At 44.6% G+C, this 16,236-nt stretch overlaps 1 protein-coding gene across 1 annotated transcript; it reads left to right on the top strand.

Moving 5' to 3' along the window:
* Positions 1–938: 938 nt before the first annotated feature.
* Positions 939–3,253, top strand: ATOH1 (atonal bHLH transcription factor 1). The gene has a single exon (XM_047799260.1). The coding sequence runs from the start codon at positions 1,223–1,225 to the stop codon at positions 2,285–2,287; it is 1,065 nt and encodes a 354-aa protein (XP_047655216.1). The 5' UTR covers positions 939–1,222; the 3' UTR covers positions 2,288–3,253.
* The last annotated feature ends 12,983 nt before the right edge of the window (positions 3,254–16,236 follow it).

The raw sequence follows: 16,236 nt of genomic DNA, 5'->3' as shown, positions 1-16,236 counted from the left end.
AAGCTGTGCGGCGTATTAAACCTGGGGCTCTTGAGGCAGAAAGGGTAGGTAATTCTGGGCTTCTGTACCTTGAAAGTGTTCAGAATTGCCCGGAGTGCAGAAACTATAAAATAATCCCTGTCCTAAAACTACTCAGAGGAGTTTTCAGCAGATTACAATCTTATTAGACTGCAGGGTACTGGCAAAGGGGATAGAGAGATTTGGGGGCGCCGTGGTGGTGGTGGGCTGCAAATTGGTACATTATGTAACTGTACCAGAGCTTTACTTCACATTTAAAATAAAGACTACATAAAGTCGATCTGGGGCGAGGGATGAAAAATGAGAAACATTTCTCCATGCAGCATTTGTATTCTGAGACTTTTTAAACTCTAATGTGGATTTTAAATGGTGGACATCATTTAGCAATTATATATCTATGGACACAAATATTATGAAAGATTTATATAGACGTGTATTATATGCATACATATGCATGTATACATATGTCATATTACGTATGTGAGAGTTGCAATGTGTGGGCACACACGGTGGGAGCGGCTATCCTGGCTTGGAGGTACCAAAGGGCATAAGGGCTTCTCTCCTTTCCTCCGAGTGCCCTCTTGACGCCTGGCGCATCGAGCCTTAGCTGGAGGAGCTCACTTCTGACCTGAGTCGGCTGGGGCTCCAGCCAAGAGTCCGCTCCGCATCGGCTCACGCACCCCAGCCACAGGCGGGGTGACACAACACCGGAGTCAAATTACATCCCGCCATTAACATATGAATTTACGAACTTAAAAGAGCAGAGGAGAGACTGTGAGAGAGAGGGGGAGGGAAGGGGAAAAAAAAAAAAAAAAAAAAGAGTCCACCGGCCGCGGAAGCCTTCTGTATGCAGGAACTTTTCTCTGGGTGTAAAAACTCTTTGATTGGCTGCTCGCACGCGCCGGCCCGCGCCCTTCATTGGCTGAGCAGACACGCGACCGGCGCGAGGAGGGGGCTGGGAGAGGAGCGGGGGGGAGACACTGTGGCGCGTGCCGCTTTTTAAAGGGGCGCAGCGCCTTCAGCAACCGGAGAAGCTTCGTTGCACGCGACCTGGTGTGTGATCTCCGAGTAGGTGGGGGAGGGTCAAGTAGAGAAAAAAAAAATAAGAAGACACAGCAGTAGAGACCCAGGAAGGGTTTTTTTGTTGTTGAGCTGGTTTGCCAGTGCCTCCTCCGACTCTGCGCCTCCGAGCTTCTGCAGTGCAATGTCCCGCCTGCTGCATGCAGAAGAGTGGGCTGAAGTGAAGGAGTTGGGGGACCACCATCGCCATCCCCAGCCGCATCACCTCCCGCAGCCGCCGCCACCACAGCCACCTGCGACCCTGCAGACGAGAGAGCATCACGTCTACCCGGCCGAGCTGTCCCTCCTGGACAGCACCGACCCACGCGCCTGGCTGGCTCCCACTTTGCAGGGCATCTGCACGGCACGCGCCGCGCAGTATTTGCTTCATTCTCCAGAGCTGGGTGCCTCTGAGGCCGCCGCTCCCCGGGACGAGGGAGACGGTCGCGGGGAGTTAGTGAGAAGGAGCGGCGGTGTCGGCGGCGGCAGCAGCAAGAGCCCGGGGCCGGTGAAAGTGCGCGAACAACTGTGCAAGCTGAAAGGCGGGGTGGTGGTAGACGAGCTGGTTTGCAGCCGCCAGCGCGCCCCTTCCAGCAAACAGGTGAACGGGGTGCAGAAGCAAAGGCGGCTGGCGGCCAACGCGAGGGAGCGACGCAGGATGCACGGGCTGAACCACGCCTTCGACCAGCTGCGCAACGTTATCCCGTCCTTCAACAACGACAAGAAGCTGTCCAAGTACGAGACCCTGCAGATGGCCCAGATCTACATCAACGCCTTGTCCGAGCTGCTTCAAACGCCCAGCGGTGGGGACCAGCCACCTCAGCAGCCAGCGTCTTGCAAGAGCGACCACCACCACCTTCGTGCCTCCGCCCCCTACGAAGCAAGCGCGGGTACCACGACTGCAACCGGGACCCCGCCAGCCTCGGGAGGGGGCCAGCGGCCAACCCCACCCGGAAGCTGCCGGACTCGCTTTTCCGTCCCAACCTCCGCCGGAGGCTACTCGGTGCAGCTGGAAGCTCTACACTTCTCGACTTTCGAGGACAGCGCCCTGACGGCGATGATGGCGCAAAAGAACCTGTCACCTTCGCTGCCTGGGGGCATCCTGCAGCCAGTGCAGGAGGAAAGTAGCAAAACTTCGCCCCGGTCCCACAGAAGCGACGGGGAGTTTTCCCCCCATTCTCATTACAGTGACTCGGATGAGGCAAGTTAGGAAGGTGACAGAAACTCGGAAAACTGAGACAGAAGCAAAGTCGCCCTTTCCCAGTGCGCGGAAAGCCCCGCGGTTAAAGATCCCCGCAACCTTTTCCCTTCTGCTAAGAGATGGTCGTTGTTTAGCAGCGACTTGGCTTCAGATGGCAGCTACCCTTGATGGTTTGGAAAAGCCACCGCTATCCAAATTTCCTTTCGTCTGTATTGTTTGATGAAAGCTTGCTGTTAAAGTTGCGTTCTTTCCTCCCAACTTTTGCACCCCCTGTAGATAGATAACGGATAATTGTATGTACTCATACATAGCATCATTATTCTAGTTCCCTGCTGCCAATAAGCTGCTAAAACATGTCATCTTCTCTGTCGCTGGTTTGTGTTTAATTTATTGTATGCCCTGGGCATCCATCTCTGTGTGTTGCGCGCACTCACGTGTGGGAGAGTGATTTTTCCCAAGTTGTCTCCCAAAATGCATAAGGAAACGCAAATTTGAGGGAATAACTTTTAACTATGAAATTGCTAGAAAACGAGGGACGCTGAGGTTTGTATATCGTATAAACTTATCCAGTATGTACATCGGGCCGCGAGAACCCTTAGGAAACGGCGCACGCACTTTACCAGCCGCTACTGCTGCGGCTCGGGGACAAACTCAACTGCCAATTGCAGACCAGTTTTGGTTTTTGTTTTATAAACACGGCCACTTATTATCCTTAAGCTCTTTGCAAATGTTTGTTTAAAAATTAAAATAAAAAACCGCATTTAGTAGTGTCAAACGCATTTGGTCCACTTTATGTTGCTTTGTTAATGTTAGAAAACGTATTTATTATTGAGTGTTTGCTACCATTTCTACTTACCTTGATTCATTTTTTTTTACGTTTTCTACTTGAGATCATTTTATTTTAATTTAGCAAAGCCAACTGCCATTGTTTTATGTATTCCTTTTGCAAATGATAAAAATAAACGTGAAAGTAACTTTTGTCACTTACTTCATTCTAAGATAAGCATTAAACACAGTTTAAAATGACTTTGAAAGTTTGAACTGTCTTCTATTGAATGCAAATTTGTTACCTAAGAGCTTTGAAGAAAAATTTCATTATAAACCTTGTGCCATCAAGTAGTAGTATCAGAAATCCTATATAGAAAAGCACTTAAGTCAATAATTAAATCGTGAGACAAAACTTTTCCCAAATTTGCAACACAATTTTGCCTAGAATTTTTCCAGGATCTTTCCGTTCTTCCTTATTTGTAGCCCCAACAACCTCTGCAAGGGGTTTGAGATCTCCTAGGATCTAGCCAGGAGTGGGGAACTTCTCCAGGATTAGCTATCTCACTTCATAAAAACTTTAGGCAAGCTGAAAGTTTTTCTTATAGATCAAGTACAGAGTAGCCCCTCCCTCTCTCTTTCTCTCCTGTTTATCGGGGGAGTGGGGGGAGATGAAAAGAGAACAATGGAAAAGAACTTGAGGGAAGAAAACTGGTATGGGGTTCATTGATTCAAAAAACAGAAGCCTGCGATCATCCTAGGAAATCTTTGAGCTGCACTCACTTTTTCTTTCCAAACAATTCTGCTTCTTCCAGTGAAGACAATGTTTGCCTTTATTTTGTCCCTCTGAATTAGTAGCTACATAAAAGACATTTACATTTTTGAGTCAGTTACAGAAACCAGTGTGCTCACTCTCACCTCAGAGTCCTCAAGAAAAGTGTATGCTGGGTCTCAGGATCATAGATTTTTTAACAAGCCAATATAGTGGGTATATGGAGAGGTTAGAAGGCAGATTTTTTAAAAATGTTTATGGCAAACGTGAGAGTTTTTGTTTTGGGCAAATGTGAGCGTAAAACTATGTATTAAACCAAAGACAGGGGCGAATTTCCACTGGCTAAACATCGTTGAATTTGAGAGGTTGATTTAAAGCCAAATCCTTTATATGTTGCGTCTTCATTGAGACAATAAATTGCAAGAAAACAGAATCGGGGTCGCTGGGGGTGGGGGGAAGAGATGGAGAGGTTAGTTTTACTGCTCCTGCATCCTCTCCTCCCCAGCACCTTGAAAGAAGGAGAGTGTCACATTATTTTTTCTGGGTTTGCAGAAAAAAATAATGCACGAGGCAGTGCAGTTCTGGTCTTGAGTAGGGAGCCAAGGAACAAGTGGACCACCTAGGGATCCATGGCTTTCACCTGAAGCCAACCACCAAGGGAAGCCAGAGCCTCTGCCAACTCTCTGGGAGAGCTGAGCAGCGGCTCAATGCTTTCCAGGGACAGAAACAATGCACCTGTCCCTTAGATAACCTTTTGCACCCAATGAGTTTGCCCTGCTCACGATAAACATCAGGAATCTTCGGGCTGCTGAATAAATCAAGCAATCGCTTCTAACACATTTCCATTTCACTCTCAATGAGCAGACTCAACAGGCATAGACATACAGCAGACTTACAGGATGCACGCACACACACACACACACACATACACACACATATTTATAGCTATTTAGCATGGTTTGTTTGCCTGCATGTGCAGATGGGTGGAGGACCTAGAATTCTTTAACCTCTTCTAAAATCTGACTAGGGAAAGGACAGGATTAAGAAAAATAAAGTTGCAGTCTTCAAGAAAATAATCTACATTTCCTTTTTCAAAATGTTTATGCTCATTTTGCGTTAACCAGAGTTAAAAGATTTGTACAAGTTACTACTTTTCTTTTCATGGAGTCCTAGGAACTTCAAAACAGTAATGACATCAGAAACATCTTCCTTCCCATCTTTTATAAATGAAGAAACTACTGTCCCTGACTTGCCCCAAAATCACACAGCCAGAGAATGTCAATATTTCGAACTGGAGCTTATGAGTCCCTCTACCAGGTCAGTGTGTGCACAAATTTTTCTCTTTGGAAATCAATGGCTGAGAGCTACAGCTACATAAATGTTCAGGGAGTCTCCCCCCTTGCATCACAATGATAAATGTTTATACTTTTAAATGTCAGCGACATTATACGTAGATTAAATACCAGCTTCGTTTAATGGAGTCATTTTACATTTCTTCTCAAGAGAAGAACAGCCACACAGAATAGCAGACTGGAAATTCTATGTCACACTGATTGAAAAGTGAGGATAAATTCTTCTGATCCATCAAAATAGGCATTAAGAAGCCAAATTACTTTGTGGTAAATTAAGTGCTCAAAGTTCAAAAGAAGACTTTCACTTCTTTTCTTTCCTTTCCTTCATTCTATGTCTTCCTTTCTTTAAACATTGGCATTTCTTTGAAAGAGATGTACAAGCACATTTCCATTTTAAGGTTCTGCTATGGAGTTTGCATAACAAACGTTTGGCAGCTCGCTCTCTTACACTCCATTAACAAGCTGTAACATATAGCTGCAGGTTGCTATAATCTCATTAATATTTTGGAAACTTGAATATTGAGTATTTCTGAGCGCTCATTCCCCATATGCCAGACCACTCCTGCCATGCTGACTGGTTCCTTTCTCTCCATTATTAGCAATTAGCTTCTACCTTCCAAAGTCAGATCCAAGTATCCAAGATACTAGCAAAGGAATCAACTATGTGTGCAAGTTAAGCATGCTTAATATCACCCAAACAAACAAAGAGGCAGCATTTCTTAAAGTAATGAAGACAGATAAATCGGGTTAGTCTTTTGCGATGCTGCTGATGCTTTCTAGAGTTTTATATACTTTATGCAGTTTGCTGTATATTCTTCCACCCCACCACCACTTTTATTTGTGGAGGATTTTGGCTCACTACTCTTTGCAAAACTTATTTGATTTCACCGAAAGCTGAAGGAATATTCTTTTTTGGCAACTGGGCAAGTTTAAATACTTCACCATGGGACCTTGCTAACCGTGGGTCCAGCTTGATCAGAAAAAAAAAAAAAAGGGTGTGTGTGCGTGTGTGGTTGATTTCTTTAATCTGAACCAAAGCAGGACCCATGCTTTCATTGGGCCTTTATATTGAAGTTAGCGTTTTAAACCTGAACCAAGTAAGCAGCCTTTCATAAAAGGGTATCTTGTAATTATTTCTCTCCTCCGAAAATTCAAGAAGGGGTGATCAACTCCCTCTTGGCAAATCCAACGTCCAGTTAGAGTCCACTAGAAAGGGAGCAGACCCATTAGCAACTTCGGTCTATACCTGTCAATTGTGTTCTGGAAAAACCAACAAGTCCTAGTGAGAGTTAACGATGACCTCCAGTCATAGAATCGCCTGCAGTTGGTTTTGTGAGAAGGGGGGGGGGGTGTTGGGGGGAGGTAAGAGAGGGAACGTTTTCCTGGATGTTTTTGACCCGATTTTCCCCAGCCACCCTCACCCCTCAGCTGAGCGGGGGGGTCCCAGGCGCGGACCCCGGAGGTCCCTCCCCTTCTGCTAGGCCACTAACTGGCGAGGGCGAGCCGAGCGGAGAATGGGTTAAATCCTGGGACGCAGGGGCGAGGCAGGGGAGGAGAGAAGTCGGGGGCAGATAAAGAAAAGGACAGGAACCCAGAAGCGTGGGGGTGGTTTGCCGTAATGCGAGCGTTTCTTAATTAGAGCGCGGTTGACAATGGAGGGGCTGGCAGAGGCTCCTGGCCGCGGAGCGGAGCGTCTGGAGCGGAGCACGCGCTGTCAGCTGGTGAGCGCACTCGCCTTTCAGGCAGCTCCCCGGGGAGCTGCGCGGCCACATTTAACACCCTCGTCACCCCTCCCCGGCCTCCTCCACCTCGGCCTCCTCCTCGTCGACAGCCTTCCTCGGCCCCCCACCGGCAGAACTCACAGAAGCGAGCGGCTCTCGCCGCCTCCCGCGCCCGGCCCCGGCCCCTCTCCTCCCCCAGCCTCGCAGCGGGAGCCGCCACTGCCCAGTGCACCTCTCGGCAACCAGCCCGGCCAGAAAAGAAGCTGCGCCGAGTTCAAGCCAAGCAGTGCCAAGGGGAGGGGAAGCTGGAGGCGGCGGCGGGCGAGCCGCGGGGTCGTCCGGGAAGGGTTGGGCCGGGGGCCGAGGCACCTGAAGCAGTGAACCGGGACCAGGAGGCAGGCGCATCCTTCCTCCCGCGCCAGGGGCCTTGGACGCGAGCGGCGCCACTGCCCGGCCCCCGGGCTGGCAGTGGAAGATCCGTCACCTTTTCTGGTCAAAGAGTTCTTCAGTACCACCCACCTCGCCCCGACCCGCCCCCTTATTCTAAAATATTCTGTATTCTCTTTGTCTGTGGATGCTGTTAAGTTCTTAGAGTTTGAACTTGAATTGAAAAGCCTGCGCGGGCACTGCTCGCTCAGTCCAGGGTTCAGCTGCAAGTACATAACTTTCTTTCCTTCAGCTCCTTAAGGAAAGAAAAGTAGAACTAAGGAGTTTGGTCCAAGGATTTGGGGCCCTCCCTACATCCCAGGGTTCCTTTACCTATTTCAGTCTTCCTTCCAAAACCAAGAGGCAAATAACAGAGATTTTTGCTGCCTAGTCTGCAGGGAGGCCAGGCCCCCTGGCAAGTTCACGCTTTTCCTAAGGAAACCAGAAATTTCCTCCACAGGCGTGAAAAACGAGATGCCCTCCAATATGTTTTGGTTTGTTTGGTTTTTAGTGTTAACACTTCTTCCTAGAGAGTTAAGAGATCTGCCAGAGAAAATGCCGCTCTGATGGCCCGTGAGCTCCCCAGGCCTAGCAAGTGTCCGGATGAGGAAGGAAGGTGTGCCTTTGCTAAGATGTGAGATGGCCGTCTGGGGGATTTGCCAAGCCAACAGATGCAGTTGCTCTTTGTGGCCCCTGGCCACTTATTTGTCTCTTCCAGAGACAGTATCTCACAGTCCTTGTTGTCTTACTGCTCCTACAAACTCTTGGTGCTGGGATGCTGATGGGGGAAGGACTAGGACTGAGAGGTGAGGTGGGATTTGAGGAAGCGGTAAAGGCCGAAAAACTACGAGAGCTCTGAAAACACAGGGCCACCCGTTGACCAGGAGGGTGGAAGGTCAGTTCTTTTCATTTTTACTAATATGGATCTGCTTCTCGAAACAGCCTGGCAAAAAGATACAGGATTTTTTTTTCTTAAAGTTTCCTATAACCCAAGAGATGTCGATTTGGCAGGTCAAAAAAGAATGCGAGGAAGTTTCCTGCAGCATTCCCAGGTGAATCTGATGCAAGTGGAGCTGAGGACAAAACTATGAAAAGCACTGACCTCCCGGAGTAGCTGGTAGACCTCTTCTTGAGATGGCCTATGGAAATGGACACTGCCTAGGAATCCCCTTTTGCCTTCTTTTATGTCATTCAGTCATTTTTCCAAGAAGAGAGCAGCAGACACCGTAGCTTCCTGCATACCACGAACCTGACATGGTTGCTTTCAGCCTATGGGACCTGGGACAATATGCTCCAGACCTGAGGTTTTCAACTCTAAAGTGACACCAGCTGTCTCTGGAGGCACAAGGGCGTCAGTCCAAGAGGTACAACGTCTTTGCCCCCTGGCTCGGTGAGAGAAGTCAAGTCATAACCACTGAATGCTTGTGAAAGGCAGACAAGAATTTGGGACAAGAATTTTCTCAGGCTACACAAACTCTAAAAGAAATAGGGGGACAGAGTCAGACTGTCATGACGACTTTAGTTTAAGGTTGGTAATGAAGCCACATCACTCTGCAATAACTCAGCATGAATTTAAGGGCCCTTGACTTTGAGGGAAGGGTGGCTACCTATAACCTAACTGAAAAAGGATACAGAGAAAAGCAACTTTATGGTTTAGAAGGTAATCACCTCGTGAAAGAGATTTCTTCTCTTTGTAGTTTTAGGTTTGCCATCAAATGATTTCATCCATAATTCCAAGGGTACTGTGTTCATAGCCTTCATTCTCAAAAACAGTAGAGATTCTGAGTGGCTTGAAACTCTCAGTGCTAATCTTCAATCACAATTCCAGTCTCTTCTTTTTGAACTCAAAGGATACCTTTATTTTGATTCCTATGAAATTGTTAGTGAGTCTAGTTACACAGTCATGCTAGAAGACACGAGGCTCTGAAAGAGATTAAATGGCCCGCCAAAGGTAACACAGCCTCAGTACCACAGAGTCCATGACCTCAGGTCTTTCTGAGTCTAGGATCAGAGTTCTTTCCACCACATTTCACCTGCCTTGTGTACATATTTTCAGCTAGTCATCTTACACCTGTGCCTCCTACTCTTGGTCAGACTTGCTGGTGATGGTGATAGAGGCTCCTAACATCTTCTGTTTTATGTTGGCTCCAGAGAAAGCTAATTCTTTGAAGGTGGCCATGAATCCGGCTCCAATGCTAAGTGATAGATTTAAGAGTTAACTGAATAGAATAATTTTCATTTTAAGTATCATCTTTGCTCCTCTGATACAACAGATACTGGACATGAGTGCTCTTATTCTGTACTGAAATTCATTTCTGCTCTCATCTGGAAAAAAATCCCTTCAAATACTAAATACATATGTAGGTTAGGGAACAAGACAAAAGAGGGTTATATGAAAGTCTGTCCTAAACAGTAATGGCCCCAAAGCAGATCATTTCCCAAAACTGTCACTCTATCTATGCTTGTAAGGCTGATAAGAAAATGGGTCTATAATTTTTATGTTTCTCTTGGAGGTGAAGTAAATTAACCTGCTACATTTGTATCTGTGGATTCATTCAGCGATAACATACATTTTTTTATTCACCTGGTCATCTGGGCTATTGGCTTTTTTTCCCATAAACCTCCCTCCAAATAAACATTTACCACTGCCTGGCTGGTTCAGTTTCTGAAAAATATTTGTTTTGAAAAGTTCTCTTCTCTACCTATCAGAAATCAGTACTCCATTTTATATTATTTCTATTCTTTAGTTTAAGGCAATCTCTTCTCTATGCTTGTGACTTAGATGCTTTCATAACTGCTTCCCCCCACCCTTGCCACCGAGGAGTGAAGTGGGGAGTAGGGGGTATTTGAAGGGTAGAAAAATGTTTCTAAGCAAGAAAGTAAAGTTTGCAAGCAGTTACAAAGGCCATAATTTAGGACCAAGAAATAAACTTTGTACTTGCTGTCATCCTAGATAGTTCCCCATGGGCCTCGTATCCCTCATTGCTCCTTCCCACTTGTATCCCTGGTGGGAGATTCTGGTGCCTAAGCATTTAGTTCAGAGCCCTTTTTGCCAAGACCTAAACCCACATTGCCTCCTAACATGACCCACCTGGCCACACACCCCCAACTCTTTTGGACTGTCTACATGACTCCTATTTCCAGAAAGGGAGTTCAAAGCTGTGACAAAGCATCTTTTCTATTTAATCTTACTCTGAAAACAACCCTAAAGAGTTCACTGTAGGCCAGGAGGCTACTTTCCCAATGTTCTGTTGTATGTGTTTTTCCTGTCCCTCCCTTGCTTCCATTTTGCTGCCAACAAAGAGAGGTGTGACCTACTCAAACCAAGGACATTGGCTTTGTGTCAATGTTTTCTCCTATGTCCAAGGACTGGAGGGTGGGGGCAAAGGGGCATAGTTGCTCAGCCCAAGACTATATTAATGAGGCACCCCAAGGCTTATCTGGGGCTATAGAAGGGGGCGGGTAATTTAGATGACACATTTGGGAGATTCTCTGGAGCACTTTCCAAAATGCAGGGCATTTTATAGGTAGGGGTGCGTCTTGGTGGACCCCTCTCCATCCGAACATTCTTGGGAAATACAGAAAATCATTCATCTAGTGAACTAGGTCTTGTCCTCAAAATTCTGCTTTCACCTCTGAGCTTACCTCTTCTGGGTGCCTTCCCAATCCTCCAAGGTCATAGTGAGAGCAACAGTGAACATTCACCCATTTTCTTTTCTCCTGGGACCTCAAACGAGGCTCTACATATTCCACTGAAATCGCTAATTTATTTTTAAAGGGCCAATCCTTTGAGGGTAGGAACCCATATCTTCTCTGACTTTGCCACTGTCCCAGGGGTAGACAGAGCATGCCGGTGAAGGAGAGGAGTGAGACTCATGGTCACCCAGGCCACTGAGTACTCTGCCAGGCGGCAGAATCCCTTGTCTCACTTTCTCTTTAAACTAGATAGTCTCAATAAATTGATTACAGCCAGCACGAGAACCTTTGTCTTGAAAATTCCTACAAGGCCTTTCTAACAGGTTTTTTGAACCCTTCTCTGACTTGTTTTCCTAAGCTCTGGGCTCCCTAGGCTGAGGTAAGTACTCCCACCTCTGTGTTCCCATGGTGATGGTCCTTTTAACAAGTGACACTATTTGAAAATCGCTTTTCCGTGAGCCCTCCCTGAGCTCCTTGTATCAAACTCAGACGCCCACAGAATGCTTTTCCAAGATTTATCTGGCTGGATCAATGCCCGGAGGCCAGTATTGGAAAGCTGCTTTTGATGCTGAGGCCACGCATTGGTGACCTGAGGACGCGTGGCTGCGCTCAGACCACCACCACGCGATGCCCCGATGGCGGACCAGCCGGGTCAGCCTCTCCCTTCACTTCTCCTCGCTATGTTACCTGCGTTTTCTAGAGCATTCTTCCCTTCCGCGCATCATCTTCCCTTCCTTTTTATGAGCTCTCAGGGGCTCTCCATTCATTCTCTTCTTTGAGTTGCCACGTCCCTAACACTCCCCCCAGTCCTTTAGTCATTCCTCGGTCCCTTTCCCACTTTTTTTCTTCCCCACGCCCCCTGGATCTTTGGTTCCCAGCACTGATCCCTCTTAGCTAGTGATTTTACTTCGTGTCTCCGCTCCCTTGCCAACCCTAACCTCATCGCTCTCCATTTCTAGAATTTTCCCTCTTTGCCTCTCGGCTTCCAAGGTCAAGGCAATACCTGAACAGCCACTTCGCTGCATGAGCAAGACTGCACCGCTTGCTTCCAGCGGCGGGGGCAGGGGCATCTTGCAAAGATCAAAAAATCTGCAGCGCCTCCTGTAGGAGCAGCTGCCGGCGTCAGCCCTGAACCCGGGCGGGTGAAGAGCAGAGGCGGGAGAAGGTGGGCAGAGAGCTGGGGAAACCGGATCTCCTGTCAGTGTGAACAGAAGTTTTCCTCTCCCTGGGTTTCTTTTTTCTCTCCCTTATTCTTTTTTCCCCTCCTCTCTCCAGACAAAAATTCCCAGCAGTGTTTCCTTGACTGTGCTGTTGACTTCTGCCTCCTAATCTCAGTTAATCCACTCAGGATCACTGATGCAGCTCAGCATCAGCCCATCTGTTTGATCAAGAGTCAGAGATCTCTATTTCTTATGTGGTCAGAATTCCTCTCTGTGCAGGCACCTTGCTATAGTAACCTTCATTTAATACTCCCATTATCATCAGCATCAGAGCCCAGCAACACCTCCTCTCTCAGAAAGATCCCTCCTCCAGCCTGCAGGACTCAAGAGGCTTCAAAGAACACCTTTTTTCAAGTTCGCCTTGACTGCAACCCAGAGAACATGATGCTGCTTTCAAAAATCAAATAGCCACTAAGCATTATGCTTTTCAGATTAATTTCTAAAAACTGTCCTGTTTCTTCTGTTTCTTTTCATCATGTACCCCTTTCGGTTTATTTTCATCTAGGCAATAAGAGAAATTCTTCCAAAGAGTCTCTTCAATCAATGGGAATAATTTTAGTCCATCATGCTTATAAACTGGTTTGCAGGATTTTTTTCCAAAGAACAATAGAGAAAATGAAATGAACCATTCAGAACTGTGTCCTGAAGTTTACCAAGGTAATTGATCCTTTCACTCACTGGGTCCTGAATTTTTCAACAGTAAACTAGTTTCATCTCTTAGTGATGGTTTCACTATTACATGTTTCACAGACAGCAGAAGATTTAAATAATTTCCAAATGTATCCCCTAAGTCAGAAAAGAATGAATGCATAAGATGTTTGGTTAAAATAATAATACTTGTAGAAATCAGACGAGAGAAGGAGGGAGGAAGAGAGGAAAGATGGGAAAGGGAGAGGGAGAGATGGGAAAGAGAGAGAGAGGCAGAGTGCGAAAGAGAGAGAGAGGGAGAGGGAGCTACTGCAAAACTTGCAGAAGGGATTTGCACCTGTACGACTTGAGGTTGCTTAATGTCTGCTCAGCTCTAGAGGTATTCATCAGGACAGCTGGCAAATAGGGGGTTAATCATTACAGAAAATAATGCATCGTATCTTTTCAGTTTGCTTTCTACCAAAGGGCAGTAAAAATTTATGCTTCAGGAAAAGGATAAAACTGGTATTTTCCGAGTGTGATTGCCTCCTTTGAAATTTCTCAGGAAACGTAGATATAGACTATTTATGTTACAGAACATCCCTAACTCTCCCTAAAAGCTACAACTCTGATTCTGGTAGAAGATGACCTTGATCTTCTTAGGCTCTATGAACACGCCTTGGGTTTCTGCAAAGTTCTAACACCTAAGGCTTGTAGGAATATTGAACTATAGCAGCATTTTTAAAAAGAGAAAATTCTCTAGATATTTCATTAAATTAGGTAATACTGTTGGCTAAATTAGTTTACTTTCTTTCAATGTTTAACAAAAAGAATTTTATCTGCAAATAGTCCTAAGTACTGCGAATTCCATTTTAATTCGCATAACTTTAGCAAATGCTTTTTTTTTCCCCTCATAGAGATAATGCTTATTTCTTTCTTATATTTGTAGAAAATTAATTCATGGATACAAAATAAAATAGGTATATCTTATTACTATACATCTCTCTGGTATTGTGTTTTCCAATTCCAGTAAAGCAAAGTTGAAAGAGCCTTCTGTCACCAGCTAGTTATTAACAAAAACAGTATTCATTGCCATTCTGGGTTTAGGCAGCATCTGAAGCTGACTGCAGTTCGATCCTGTGATTATTAACTCACTTCCCACCGGTATCTTATACAGGCCCATTATCTACTGTCAATATTTTTATAGTCTATGAGGAGAAGTCCTGCTTACTTCCTGTTAGAAGGGAGGTGACAGAGTTTTTTCTTCTTTTTTAAGTAGATAAATATGTACTCTACAAATATGTTTGACTGAGGAGGTAAAAGGGAGGGAAAGGGGAGCCTCGCATCTGCTGTCTCGCAGGCTCATTGTGTGGTTAATAATTGCTCCAGAATAGTTTTACAGGGTGTAGGCTTTCAGAAACAAGGATTACTGAAAGATCCAGGCTGAAAACCTTTTTCAGTTCGGTTCATACACCAAATCCTAGGTAGTAGTTAAGCTTTTTGTGGTTGATGATTTTTTTTTTTTTAACAACTTAGCTCAGTGTAAAGCATTTTGTTTTCCTTACTTTAAGAAATCTCTTAAAGTGTATTTTTCTGAAAGAGATGGACTGCTGCATGGTTTTCCCATCCATAACACCATGTGTATCACGGAGCTTCACAACATAAGACTATCATGGGGTATATTATGACTACAAAGTTATGTTGTCAAGGCTCTACCGTGTATAAATAAATACTTTCTAAAAAGGTTTTCGTAAACATACTCTTCAGTTCAAAGTATGCACTTTAAAAATAACATTTACTCGGCCCTGTGTTCTGTATCGCATGGCTACTCTGATCAGTTAAGTTAGGCAAATTACCACAGATAGGGGATAACATGAAATATTGTGGTGAATCATGATGTTTTTAAAGTTGATTATGACACGTACATAATATTCAGCTTTGAAAATGTTCAAGTTAAAAATATTTCTGTCAAAAATTAGAAGATTCTGTGTATGGAGTTATACCTTTTTAAAAGAGCAATAGAATTGAAGTTAATAAATTCAATTTTCATGACTAGTTTTCTCACTTATTAATTCTGTATATGTAGGGCAAAGCACTTCTCTGAAACTCAGTATCTTTATCTATGCAAGAGGAAAGAACAATTAAACCTGAGCTTCCTACCTCAGAAGTTGTTGTAAGAATCATAAAAATCATATGTGATATATTTATATATATGTATATTTATATATTACATGCATGTATATGTGAATTATATATTATATATTTTTATATTAAGATAATAGATAAAAATCATATAAGATAACATATATGTGACAGTCAGGTTAGGCCAGGTTATGCTGTGGTAACAAACAAGACCAAAATCTCAGTGACCCAAGCAATAAAATATTATATCCTGTTCATGATATAAAACCATAACAGGTCAGTTGGGGCTTAGCTTGTGATCACTTAGGAACCCAGGATGACACAGTAGCCATCTCATCTCATCTCATCTCAAACATTGCTAGTAACCAGATGCAGAAGAAAAGAAGGGCCTGGAGGCAATTATATCCTCTGCTAGAAATTGACACATCACTTCTGCTCCTAATTCACTGGCCAGAACTATTCGAAAGGCCCTCTCCAACCAGGGGAGATCAGGAAGCACAAGCCTACCACGGATGAGAACTGGGACTTTTTAAAGAACAGCTCTAACTACCACCACACTTTGTGGGGGCAAACTATAAAAAGTACTTTAGAGGTGGTAAAAATTATTTATGAAAGTATATTGGGGATTTGTGGGAATTAGGGCTAACATGAAGTCATCTAAGTCAGTACCCTTTTGTGATTTAACTCTTTAAGGTGAACTTCTTGGAGGTTAAATGGTATGGATGTATTTCCATGGGAGTTAGAGAAACCATTGACCTAGAGCTTCCTGAGATGAAGCTTGACATTTTACTTGACTTCAAGCCAGATCACAGTTTTCCTAATACATAGGTCCTTTGACATTCACTGAGAGATCTAATTTTTTTAAAAAAATAGATATTGATGCAACAATAAAATTTCTTTATGTGCTTTTTGAAGGAGCAAAAATACTGATAAGTAATTGCTATAAATATCATGTATGCATAAGTCAATCATCTTCAAAATTAAATAGCAGTCAGATATACGGAAGTAAGATAGAGCCAATTTCAGTTAGTAATATAAAGTGGAATGAATGAATATACTAAAGTGCCAATAACCTCTCATTTGCAATTCAGGTGGACTTCTTAAAAAATTCTATTGAAGTATAGTTGATTTACAGCAAAGTGATTCAGTTATGCCAATACCCATTTCCACATAGAATATTGAATAGATTTGCTTGTACCATATAGCAGGCCCCCATTAATCATCCACCATTCCATAT

The sequence above is a fragment of the Phacochoerus africanus genome, chromosome 10 (genome assembly GCF_016906955.1).
Source record: "Phacochoerus africanus isolate WHEZ1 chromosome 10, ROS_Pafr_v1, whole genome shotgun sequence".
Taxonomy (NCBI): domain Eukaryota; kingdom Metazoa; phylum Chordata; class Mammalia; order Artiodactyla; family Suidae; genus Phacochoerus; species Phacochoerus africanus.
Note: the sequence above shows the minus strand (reverse complement) of the source record. Positions and strands in the feature narration are given on the sequence as shown.